The sequence below is a fragment of the Sarcophilus harrisii genome, chromosome 2 (genome assembly GCF_902635505.1).
Source record: "Sarcophilus harrisii chromosome 2, mSarHar1.11, whole genome shotgun sequence".
In the NCBI taxonomy this organism is placed as follows: Eukaryota; Metazoa; Chordata; class Mammalia; order Dasyuromorphia; family Dasyuridae; genus Sarcophilus; species Sarcophilus harrisii.
In genome coordinates this window covers 219,707,541-219,720,321 of record NC_045427.1, presented here as the reverse complement: position 1 = coordinate 219,720,321, position 12,781 = coordinate 219,707,541, and the positions used below count along the sequence as shown (strand labels likewise).

The 12,781-nt window shown below is 33.9% G+C and overlaps 1 protein-coding gene across 1 annotated transcript in view; it reads right to left on the bottom strand.

Annotated features, from left to right (window-relative positions):
- The window catches only part of NUDCD3 (NudC domain containing 3), a 107,090-nt gene that overhangs the window by 36,551 nt on the left and 57,758 nt on the right, over nt 1-12,781 (bottom strand). Inside the window, exons 3-4 of the mRNA XM_003757735.4 lie at nt 11,154-11,286; nt 4,809-4,952 (exon numbers count right to left, since the gene is read on the bottom strand). Of these exons, the coding sequence (XP_003757783.1) occupies nt 4,809-4,952; nt 11,154-11,286 (277 nt within the window). The remainder of the gene's footprint in view (nt 1-4,808; nt 4,953-11,153; nt 11,287-12,781) is intronic.

The window sequence follows — 12,781 nt, the reverse complement described above, 5'->3', positions numbered from 1 at the left end:
ATTCTTTTTGAGCTCTTCCAAGAAAGTTTTCTGGGCTTGAGATCAATTTATATTTTATCCTGGAAGTTTATTATTTTGACATTGTTGTCCTCTTCTGAGTTTGTTTTGATCTTTCCTATTGCTATAGAATTTTATAAGACTCTTTTGTGTTTCTTGCTCATCTTTTTTTTAGCCCATTATGTGACTTTTAAAGTTGATATCTACTCCTGGGGAACAAAGGGGCACTGTCTCAAACCTTTTTGTGTTAGCAACCAGGGGCCTGATCACTGGCTTTATGGATTGAGGCTTCAGGTGCTGGCAGCTTGCCTGCTTCACTGGGGTAGCCTAGTCTAGTCATACCCTATTGTTGCTTGGGTTCCAGGGCTATTAATTTACTTTTTGTGTGCTGGGGCTGGAAGCCTTGGTTGCTGATCTGTGCTATGTGATTTCATGATGATGGTTTAAGGGTTCATGTTACAAAATTATTTAAAGTATCTTAAGCAGGAAAATGATTTCCCAATTATTAAAAATATTTTCCCCTCTATGACAATGTGCATGATTTAAAACAGTACAGGTCTGTTTCTGTAGTAATGCTAGACTAACATAATATTGTGTACAATTTTGATTTTATGTGGTCTCTCTAGTGTCATCAAACTGTTTCCAATCTACTACAAAGGTTCAATAAGCATAAACTGATTCTTAACAAATAATCAAATAAATTCAGATGATTTCATATATAATTCAGATGAATTCACATACTCTCATATGTTCTATACATTGCACCAGAGTACCTTTCTCATTCCCCTCTCTTACCCTGTAACTGTAATTCATCAACTGTTTAACCACATGATGTTCTGGGCATTTGTAGTACAAAAAATGCTGTAATTAAAAAACCATGAATAAGGTATACATGCATTATAAACCAACTTGAAGCCACAATCAGAACCATCAGACAAACATTCTGAGAAACAAATCTTATATGGTCTTTCACTGTAGTATTAGGGTTCTTATTTAAATGTATTCTTTGCTTATAGTTATTATTATTCTTTCTTGAAGATTTTCAAATAAACCTACTGACAACACTGGATAAAGACCAACTAAAGTGCAGGCCAAAACAGCAAGGACTACACTTCTCCTATCATTATATCACATTGGAAGCACCCAAAAAAATATGAAACCCCAGAACTATTTCTGAAAATCATAGCACAAAAAAACCTGAAGATTGAAAACGTACACTCAGAAATGAGATGAGAAGAACCCAACTTTAAAGTTCAAAATCAAGAAATCAGCTGGAAAAGGAGTTAATAATCAAAAAAGAATGAAAATGAAATATGGTGACAGAGAAGATCAAGTCACAAACTTAGAAGGCAATGAAGTGAAAATTATGCAAGTAACACCTCAAAGAAAAGTACAAGTATTATACCATTCTAACAAGAATTACTGGAAGAGCTTTTTAAAAAGAGCCAAACAAAAAAAATCCAAAAGATCAAAAGTTGGGAAAAGAAATAAAGAAATGCTGGAAATTATAAAAAAGGAAATTAACATCTTGGTAAAAGAGACCAAAAAATACTGAAGAAAATAATGTCTGAAAAATGAGAAGTGGCCAAACAGTAAAAGTACAAAAGCTCACTGAAAAAAAAAGTTCTATCAAAATTAAAATATTAAATAAGTAAATCAAACACACACAAAAATTTTAGCTGAACAAGTGGATGCTACCATCTCCACAAGACATCAAGAAACAATATAACAAAGTCAAAAGTATGAAAAACAGAAGAAAATGTGAAATAATTCATCAGTGAAACAACTGATCCAGAAGACAGACTGAGGAGAGATCATTTTAAAATTACTGGACTGCCTGAAAGACATGATTTAAAAAAAAGACTTTAGATCATATTTCAAGAAATTATAAAGAAAAATTACCCCAATATCTATTAGATTGGGTAACATGACAGAAAAGGGAAAAAAAATGACAAATGCTAGAGGGGATATGAAAAAATAGGGGCAGTGTTGGTGGAGTTGTAAACTGATCCAACCATCATGGTGAACAACCTGGAACTATGCTCAAGGGCTATAAAATTATGTATACCTTTTGACCCTAGGTTTGTATTCCAAAAAGATTACAGAAAAAACAAAAGAAATTTATATGTATAAAAATATTTATAGCAAATTTTCTTGTGTTGGCAAAAAAATCAGAAATTAAGAGAATATCTATTAACTGACAAATAGCTAAACAAATTGTTGTATATATTGTGATGGAGCACTATGGTGCTAATAAATGAGTGAGGATAGTTTCAGAAAAACCTGGAAAAACTTATATGAACTAATAATGCATAGTGAAGTGAACAGAAACCAGGAAAAAACCATTTGGTGTAATAGCAATATCGTAAAAGATAATCAACTGTGAAAGACCTAGCTAATCTAATCAATACAATGATTCTTACAAATTTCAAAGGACCCATAATGAAAAAAAGCTATCTGCCTCCAGAGAGAGGTCTGATAAGCTCTAAGTGCAGAACAAAGCATTCTTTTTTTCCCTATTTTTCTTGCTCCTGCTGCTGCTGCTTTTTTTTTTTTTTTTTTGGGGGGGGTGGTGGTGGAGGGGCAACATGATTAATATGGAAATGTGCTTTGCATGATTACACTTGTCTAATGAGTATCATATTGCTTGCTTTCTCAAGGAATGAGGGAGGGGACTGAGGGTGAGAGAAAATTCAAACTTTTTTAAAATGAATGTTAAAAATTAACTTTTAAAGAAAAAAAGAATTACAAGGTCTCCATTTTGGTTTAGTACAATTTTAAGCTACTGAACTCTTTCTGTATCTAAGTCTATGAGCCACTTGACTGGCATTCATCAAAAAGAATTGAAGAGTTTCTATCCCTTTATTTATCCTTATGTTATCAATGCCTTGTTATCCATTTTTGTGCTGTTACTTTTAGAGTGAGTCATTCTTCAGCAGAGAAAACAGAAGTTAAAAAAATGAGCAACTCTGCCTTTTCTCTATTGTCAGTTATTATGGGAAACAAAGGTCTTATTCTTATTATGATTCTTCTATTTCTTCGAATAATTTTTTTAAAAATTTTGCCTTTAACGTCTCTCACCAATCTCAGCATGTTCTAAATTTTAGAATTTGATATTATTTGTATATAACCATATCATACTTACATACAAATCCCATTTCTCCTCCTGATTCAAACTGTTTCCCTTTCTGCTTCTGAATTTCATTCTTGAGCATCTCCTCTCCCTCCTAAAATAATTTAGGCTGAAGCATTTTAATCCATAGGATCCTATCTATTCCCTGACCCTCTGATGGCTGCTTTTCCAAAATCTAGAATACATTCAGATTATGCCTAAATTTCCTCCTCTTCTCTAAACACAAATTCTTGAGGACTCCTAATATTTCCACACCAACAACGAATTTCTTCTTTATGTTAAGACTTACCCAGAATACAATTTCCTCTTCTTTTTGTATATGACTTCCACAAATATCTAGATAATTAACATTCCTTACCCTCTGCTTCTATGTCATGCTTCTGTGCCAGGTTTGTGATCTACTTCACAGAGGATTTAGAGAATAATATATATAAAAAAAAATTATACAGGACAGGCTATGACTTACAGTACTGCTGTACTGTATGAGATCACAGACCTACAAAGAGATCAAGCAGATGGAAACTGAGTGGATGCCCATCAATTGGAGAATGGTTGGGTAAATTGTGGTATATGAATGTTATGGAATATTATTGTTCTGTAAGAAATGACCAGCAAGATGAATACAGAGAAGCTTGGAGGGAATTACATGAACTGATGCTAAGTGAAATGAGCAGAACCAAGAGATCATTATATACGTCAACAAAGATACTGTATGAAGATGTAATCTGATGGAAGTGGATTTCTTTGACAAAGAGACCTAATTCAGTTTCAATTGATCAATGAAGGACAGAAGCAGCTACACCCAAAGAAAAAAACACTGGGAAATGAATGTAAACTGTTTCCATTTTTGTTTTTCTTCCTGGGTTATTCCTACCTTCTGAATCCAATTCTCCCTGTGCAACAAGAAAACTGTTTGGATCTGCACACATATATTGTATCTAGGATATACTAGGACATATTCAACATATATAGGACTGCTTGCCATCTAGGGGAGGGGGTAGAGGATGGGAGGGAAAAATCGGAACAGAAGTGAGTGCAAGGGATAATGTTGTAAAAAAAAATTACCCTGGCATGGATTCTGTCAATAAAAAGTTACTATAATTTAAAAAAAAAAAGAGAGAGAGATCAAGCAGAACACTTGTGACCATGTACACCCACACCCACATATTCATTTGACAAAAAAGAAAAAGAAAAGAAGAAAAGAAAAGTGCTTATGGTTGCTCGAGAGTAACTAAAACTATAGAAAAACAGTACTGAGCAATACTAATTCATAGAAAATACTCACCTAAGCAATATGGTATTGTGGAAAGAGCATCGGCCTTTTAAAAAAATAACAAAGTAGATGAAGATCACCAAAAAGGAAAAAAAAAATTTATTTTTTCACTGAAATTTTATGTGAATTCTACGGTTTATTCCAACTGGGAGTTGTAAATTTCATAATTTAAACAAAGTAAGACTATTTATTTCAAAAGGTAATGAACTGAAATGAAAGTGTTTTTTGCCTATTACCTAAGCCCAGTTCACAGTCCACTTTTTGTATCTGTAGAAACCAAAGTGTTCAAAGAAACATTTACTCAAAACAAACAAACAAACAAACAAAAGATGGAGGACACCAAAAGAAGGAAAATAAACAAACTAACAAAATCCAAAAAGATTGAATTGATTGAATTACCCTTACCAAGACACATTTCCCTGGCTCAAGGCTCCACAAGGAACTTTCAGTGTTGATTTTATGGGTGAATTTTCCTTCCATTAAAACATGTTCCTCATTCCCTTCTAGTATTGCCACACGGATAGAATTACTGCTGAGATCCACAGACACCTGAAAAAGAAAATAAATGGGAGGCATAATAAAGGAAGAGGAAGAGTGTCTTGTGAGATAAGGACTAAATTCATAAAAGGGGAGTGGAATACATTTCAAAAAGGTAAGGGAAGAGAGTATAAATTCAGATATTGCATTGGGGATAATCAGCATAAACTTACCAAGACTATATCCAGTGAAAATTTATACTCAAAGTTATAAATGGTTATTATTTGTTATAAATAAATATATACATAAATATACATATCAAACATAGAGAATTTGTGAAATAGGTGCTCCTTCACATTTACAAAACTAAACTTCAAAATTAAGCTATCTCTAGACATTCACAGACAAAGTATGATACTATAATCCAATGCCATTAAACACAATAGACAGTTAGACAAAAGGAAAAGGAGAGCTAATAAGTCCTGGAAGTAGTTGTGTCTAAGCAAATAACTCTCTAGGATAAAGAAAAATGGCTATCTTTGGGAAGGTGAGATCTATTAAGTATTCTTACAAAATAAAATGTGAGGCAGAAGCTGAAAAATAGAGCTTTGGCAGATACAGAATACTGGTGTGTTTCAACACTTAGTATACCTCTGACCTGGTCACACTTTTAATCCTTTAGTTACTAAATTTTTCTAATCAAAATTGTTGGAGTAAAACTATACATAGGAAAACATATTCAATTTTATAAGAAATTGAATGGATAAATAGAATTTGCTCTAATCTGTTTTATAGCCAATTTTGTTGAAACAGATCTATTTTACAAAGTAATGGAAAAATCAGGTAATTTTCCTAACTTTTATTTAAATGAAATAATTTATTTTGACACACAAAATTTCTGTAGTTTAGTTCAGAATACAAACATGAAATGAAATCTTTTACTGAAATAGAAAAAAACCCAAAAACACAAGCAATGGTAACAAATGAACCCTGTTACAAAACTGTTCTAGATTTGTATATATTTCCAGTTAAATCACATTCAGAACACTAACAATTACGTAACCATAATATAAATGAACAAACAGTATTGATTTATTCTATCCCACCTATTAGGTAGCAATTATTTTATCTTAATTTTTCCCCTTTTTTAAATTTTTTTTTCAATCTTTGAGTTTTTATTGGGTGTGCTACTGGCCCAATCTCTCTCTGTCTTTTTTAATTAAAGTTTTTTATTTTCAAAGCATGCATGGATAATTTTTCAATATTGGCCCATGCCAAAACCTTGCATTCCAAATTTTCCGCCCTTCCCCCTACCTCTTCCTTTAGATGGCAAGTAATCTAATATTTGTTAAACATATTAAAAATGTTAAATCCAATATATGTATACATGTTTATATAATTATCTTGCTATACAAGAAAAATCAGATCAAAAAGGAAAAAGAAAATGAGAAAGAAAACAAAATGCAAGCAAACAAGAACAAAAAGAGTAAGAACATGTTGTGATCCACACTCAGTTCCCTGTCTTCTCTCCCTGGGCTCTCTTCATCACAAGATTACTAGAACTGGTCTCAAATTGACAACCAGAACTGATCATCATATAACCTTGCTGTTGCCATGTATAATGATCTAGTTCTGCTCACTTCACTTAGAATCAATTCATGTAAGTCTCTCAGGATTCTCTGAGATCATCCTGATACGGTACAGCTTCCAGGGAAATATAATTGTGGTTTGGGGATCCACTGACCTTGGAGGGGCTTCTGTCCTAACAATAAATCAGTAGTCCTAAATCTTCTAGCTTTGGAATCTGCCTCAGGGAAACTCCCACACCCAGTCTGTCTGATTCTGACCACTCCTTAGTCAGATAACTTCTGACTTCAGGAAACTCCCACAGATCAAACTCCTGAGACAATAATGAATAAGACCACTCCTCAATTCATTGCTGACTGATAATCCGGTCAGTAATAACCTAGTTAATGAGAACCAAATTCCTTTCTACCTATGAGCTATAGAATTAGCATATCAGTGATTGAAAGCTGGATAAATGCATCTCCTTGCTTCTGTTTCACTGTTGAAATTCCCTTAGAATTCCAGCCCTCTTTTGTAATGCTGTTAAAATTCCTATCTACTTTGCCCTTGACTAGGAGATGAGTTGAAGTCTGCAAATTCTTTGAGATATCTCTGGTCTGTCTTTTGGGGTCCCCCTTTCCCAACCTCAACAACCCTGCGGATCATTTCTTATAGAATAATATTCCATAACTTATTCAGCCATTCTCCAACTGATGGGCAGTTTCCAGTTTCTAGCCACTACCAAAAAAGCTGCCACAAACATTTTTGTACATATAGGTCCCTTTCCCTCCTTTAAGACTTCTTTGGGCTATAAGCCCAATAGAAACATTGCTGGATCAAAGGGTGTGCACAGTTTGATAGTACTTTGGGAACAATTCCAAATTGCTCTCCAGAATGGTTGAATCAGTACACAATTCCACCAACAATGCATTAGTCCCATTCAATACTAATTTCCAACTTTCCCAGTAGTTTTTGTTAAATAGTGAGTTCTTATCCCAAAAGCTGGGATTTTTGGGTTTGTCAAATACTAGATTACTACAATCACTGACTAATTTGTCCTGTGAATCTAACCTATTCCAATGATCTACTACTCTATTTCTTAGCCAGTAACAAACAATTTTGATGACCTCAGCTTTATAATTAAGTCTGATACAGCTAGGCCAACTTCATTTGGCAGCAATTATTTTAACAAAATTATACTGAACTCTGTAACATAAGAATATAGGATTTCCAGATGGAAGGTCCTTAGAAATTATGTAATCCAATGTCCTCAATTTATAAATAAATTAAGATCTAAAGAAGATTAGTGACTCCATTGTCAAGGAAACTACTAACCTTCCAGTCATTTCAATGTCTGGAATTCTTTGAATGCCCACTCTCATCTCACATCAACATCAGTTGGCAAATCTTATCATAACAGTCAACAGTCAACAAATATCTATTCAATTCTTGCTTTGTACCAGGTGAGATATTAAGTATTTAGAACACAAAGAAAAACAAAAACAGTTCTTGCCCACAAAAACCTCACAATTTAATCAAGGAAATAATATGCAAATGACTAAGTAAAAATAAGAGTAATCTCAGAAGGAAGGCAATTGATGTGACTGTAGAGACTTATGTGAGAGAGGCCAACAAAGAGGAGAGGAAAAAGGCTTCTTGTTAAAAGATAAGATTTGAGCCAAGTCTCAATAGAAGCTAGGAGAGTCAGTTGGAAGAAAGGGAAAAATCTGCTTCCAAATAACTAAATTTTCCACAGAGACTAATGAAAAATGGCCTGCTTGGTTATGAGTAGTCTGCAATATAAAACCAACAAGGAACTCCAAAAGACAGGTATAAATGATATATCATGAAGAAACTGTGTAACAGAAAGAGATAGGCTGAGTCATGTAATAAAGGACAGTGGATAACAAATGCATTGCAGCTTGTGATGTTAGGAAAAAGAGAAAAAGGTCTATATTTATAGCATAATGGGTGGACTCTGTCTGGTGAACTGCTAGCAGAAAGAATTAGAAGTATAAGTTGTAAATTTGCATCATGGAAAAAAGAAATCCCAGATTGTACATCCATTTGTACATATCATTCCTCTAAACAGTAAAACTGAAATTTACATAGTTTTAAAGATTACAAAGCACTTTATACACATTATCTTACTTGGTCCTCACAAAAGCACTATAAAAGAAGTGTTATTTCCATTTTATAGATGAGGATAGTGAGGTTCAAAAATGTTAAAAGACTTTATCGTCATAAAGCTAGAAAGGGTCAAAGCCAGGCTCAAAAGATAAGTCTCCTTGACTCTAAGTCCAAATCTAACAGTATTTCTACTCTACCCCATTGCATCTAAATTAGGTCACGGTATGAGTGGGACAGAGCATGATGGATAGGGTAATGGGCTATGTTTTTCTACACTTAAAAATACAATGAAGGAAAAGAATGTTGACAGACTTTAGAATTCTAACTATTCCAATAACCAATCATAAGTTCAGAAGACTGGAGATGAAAAATTATCTTCACTCTGGGGCAAAGGGTTTTGGACTAGAAGAAGTATAGAATGAGCCAGGGTCATTAAAAAGAAAACAGCACCAATAAAATGTTTTTAGAGAAAAAAATCTTTGTATTAAAAAAGCCTTCCAAAAAAAATCTTTGTATTACATTAAAATAAAAATGTCTTCTATACAATTGATTCTGATCTCTTTAATGATAAAAACCAAAGAACAAGAAAATGACAAAGCCTGTTTGAGGTCTATGAGGGCAAAGGGAAAGGAATGGGTATAATCAAAGTTCTATATGAAATGCTTCCAGGCATTATGCCCCAAAAGTTATCAAACTGTGCATACCCTTTGACCCAGCAGTGCTACTATTGGGCTTATACCCCAAGGAGATACTAAAGAAGGGAAAGGGACCTGTATGTGCCAAAATGTTTGTGGCAACCCTGGTTTTGTAGTGGCTAGAAACTGGAAAATGAATGGATGCCCATCTATTGGAGAATGGTTGGGTAAATTGTGGTATATGTTATGGAATATTATTGTTCTGTAAGAAATGACCAGCAGGATGAATACAGAAAGGCTTGGAGAGACTTACATGAACTGATGCTAAGTGAAATGAGCCTCTAGAGCCAAGAGATCATTATATACGTCAACAATGATAGTGTATGAAGATGTACTCTGATGGAAGTGGATTTCTTTGACAGAGAGACCTAATTCAGTTTCAATTGATCAATGATGGACAGAAACAGCTACACCCAAAGAAAAAAACACTGGGAAATGAATGTAAACTGTTTGCATTTTTGTTTTTCTTCCTGGGTTATTTTTACCTTCTGAATCCAATTCTCCCTGTGCAACAAGAAAATTGTTTGGTTCTACACACAAATATTGTATCTAGGATATACTACGACATATTCAACATATATAGGACTGCTTGCCATCTAGGGGAGGGGGTGGAGGGTGGGAGGGAAAAATCGGAACAGAAGTGAGTACAAGGGATAATGTTGTAAAAAAAAAATTACCCTGGCATGGGTTCTGTCAATAAAAAGTTATTATAATTAAAAAAAAAAAAAAAAAAAAAACTGCTTCCAGGCTGGATAAAATCTGAAAGACAGACACCAGGTCAGAATGCTATTACTGGTTCTAATCAAGTTATTTAATGGCTGTGAGTAGTTATTTGAGCAGTAGCTAGAAATAGTAATGATAATTTGTTTAACTGCAAGTTATCTATATTACACAGAATGAGACCTAAGAACAATTATTTTATTCCGACATTACCAGACTGAACAGGTCCCTGGAAAAATCACTGGCCACTACATTCTGGGGAACAGACTAGATATGTGGATAAAGGAGGAATCAAAGATTATTTCAAGATGAAAAGCATGCAAGATTGAAGAAAGGTAATATCACTGGCAAGATAGAGACAAATTAAAACAGGAGCAGGATTGAGGGGGAAGAGAAGAGAATGAGTTCTGCTTTATATATTTTAAGCTTAAGATGCCAGTGAGACATCGAGGTAATACTATAGAGAATGCATGTAATACAATGAGTGAAGCGCAGAAAACATGAGAGAAATAGAGATATATATATCTTCAAAGAACAGAGAAAATTAAGTTCTTCTTTGAAGAGATAAAAATGCATGTAAATGCCAATAATTTACTCACTACATTTATAATATACATGTAATATGTTGAATACCTGAAAAGAAGGATGTGTTAAGTTAAAATCTGGAGGACATAAATTGAACAGTGTCCTTTCTAGGGAAGATAAAAATTATTTCAAGGAAGTATTGATATTCAGCAGGGTGTTATCCAAAAGCTGTAAAGTGCTATAAGTAATAGCAAAGAAGCACAGTGAAAGAGATAAAATATATTCTTGGAGGGGGCGGGGGAGGGGGGGAAATTAAGTGGAAAAATAAAGTAATGGATCATTAAAATTCCACTTACCTAAACAATCTCACCCCAGGATGTTTGCCAGGAATAGACTCTTTCCTTAGCAAATCACCCTTGGATCACAATGTGATATTCAAGTGAATATAAAAAATGCATTCTGTCTCACATCATACTCTGCCAGCCTAACTTCTGCAAAATTTAAAATGCTGCCTTTGATTAAGTAAAAGTTATATAACACCCTTGAAGTAACAAGTTGTCAGTGTGCTAGTCATAGGAAATGAGGGATTAGAAAACACAAGATCCAGCTGTGACTTAGAAGCTCTGCTGCTCATTACCTGCTTCCCTTTCAGGACATGCTTGGGCACTGGCACCTTAACCTCCAGGTCACTGTAGTCTTGAGACCAGGTGTAGTTCTCACGTACAGCACCATTGTAACTGTCAGGGTTTTTCTGGAACTGCTCCTGTCTCCTGGGAAAGAACAAAAAACTTGAAATGCCAACTTATCCATACAGATAGGATAGAAAAATAAAGATCAAGTTTGACTGCTCACCATTTTTAAAGAGCCAGAGAAAAAAATGATTTAAAAGATGTTTTAAAACTCAGAAGGGAATGATCAAGTTTAAGTTTAACTTATATTTAGAAATTTGCTCTTTGTGGCCAGTTTTGATTCTGATCATTCCAATTAGATCATTTGTCTCCAAAAACATAGAGAAAAAAGGAAGTGTCTGAGAGAATTAATATGATTATAATAGCCTATTGTTTTATAAAATTAGCAGTAACTACAGTCAAAAATACCATTTAACCCTCTTAAGAACCCATGAAGACTTAAGAATGGAGTCTACTTAATTAAGTAAAATTCTCTTATAGATAAAATGTACAATATTTATTTTCTTACAAAATGCTCAGCTCAATAAGAGGAAAGGGCTTGTGTTAGAAAATTTTGTCACTACTGCCAAACTTTAAATCTGTACCAAACCTCTAAGAATCTCTATTTCTTTTTAACAATTATATGAATGACAATCTGATAACAGAGTTCATTATGACATGGAAAACATGCTTACAAAGAAAAATTAGAATTAACTCAATTTCAGTTGGGAGTAGAATAATTCACAAAAGACACTATTTTAAACTATTTTATAAAAAAATCTGAAAACTAAAACTAAATATCAGTATAAAAGTCCAATAAGGAGCCAAATAGATGATATTTATTGACTGTAAAACTACCTAAAAATTAATATAATGTTATACTAAATATTATAAGGAAATAAACACAACTCTAGCATTATAGGATTATAGTCTAAATTAGACACAAAAGCAAGATGATGATGGAGAGGAAAACATTAATGGATACCCAAAATTATAACACAACAAAGATCCAGTGGCCCTTCTTACCTTAGCTTTTTCTCAAAATCTATTTCAAATAGGTTATGAATTTAGTTCTATTTCGAACATTTATATATTTTGTGTGTATGTGTGTGTGTGTTACTTTAATCTTCTCGCTGCACCTCTCCACACAACTGAATGAAAAAATTCCGTGTGCTAATCACATGAAAAAGAACATAGTCCTTACTCTCAAGCAATTTACATTTTAACTGAAGTTCAATTGCAGATCTAGTTGAAAGAAAAGAAAGAACCTAAAGACAGCAAGCTCTAAGAGTCCTTAAGATGCACTGGGATGTTTTTCTCATGCTAATACTCTACCAGGAGTTGAGCTAAAAGTCAGAGTAGAAAGGGGATTCTGGGGTCCCTCATAGGAAAGGTGGGAAAGGGGAAAAGGGATTGATCCTACTTATATAGATAAGCTGCAAGGAAAATTAAGGTTGGATTCTTTTGTTACAAAAGGTCAAGGGCAGTCCTACATTAGCACCAGCCTCCTCAGGCTGGGATCTACTAGGGTACCTTGGATAAGACTATTGGGAAGTGGGTAGGGCAAAATGTTGATTCTCATAACAATACTGTGATG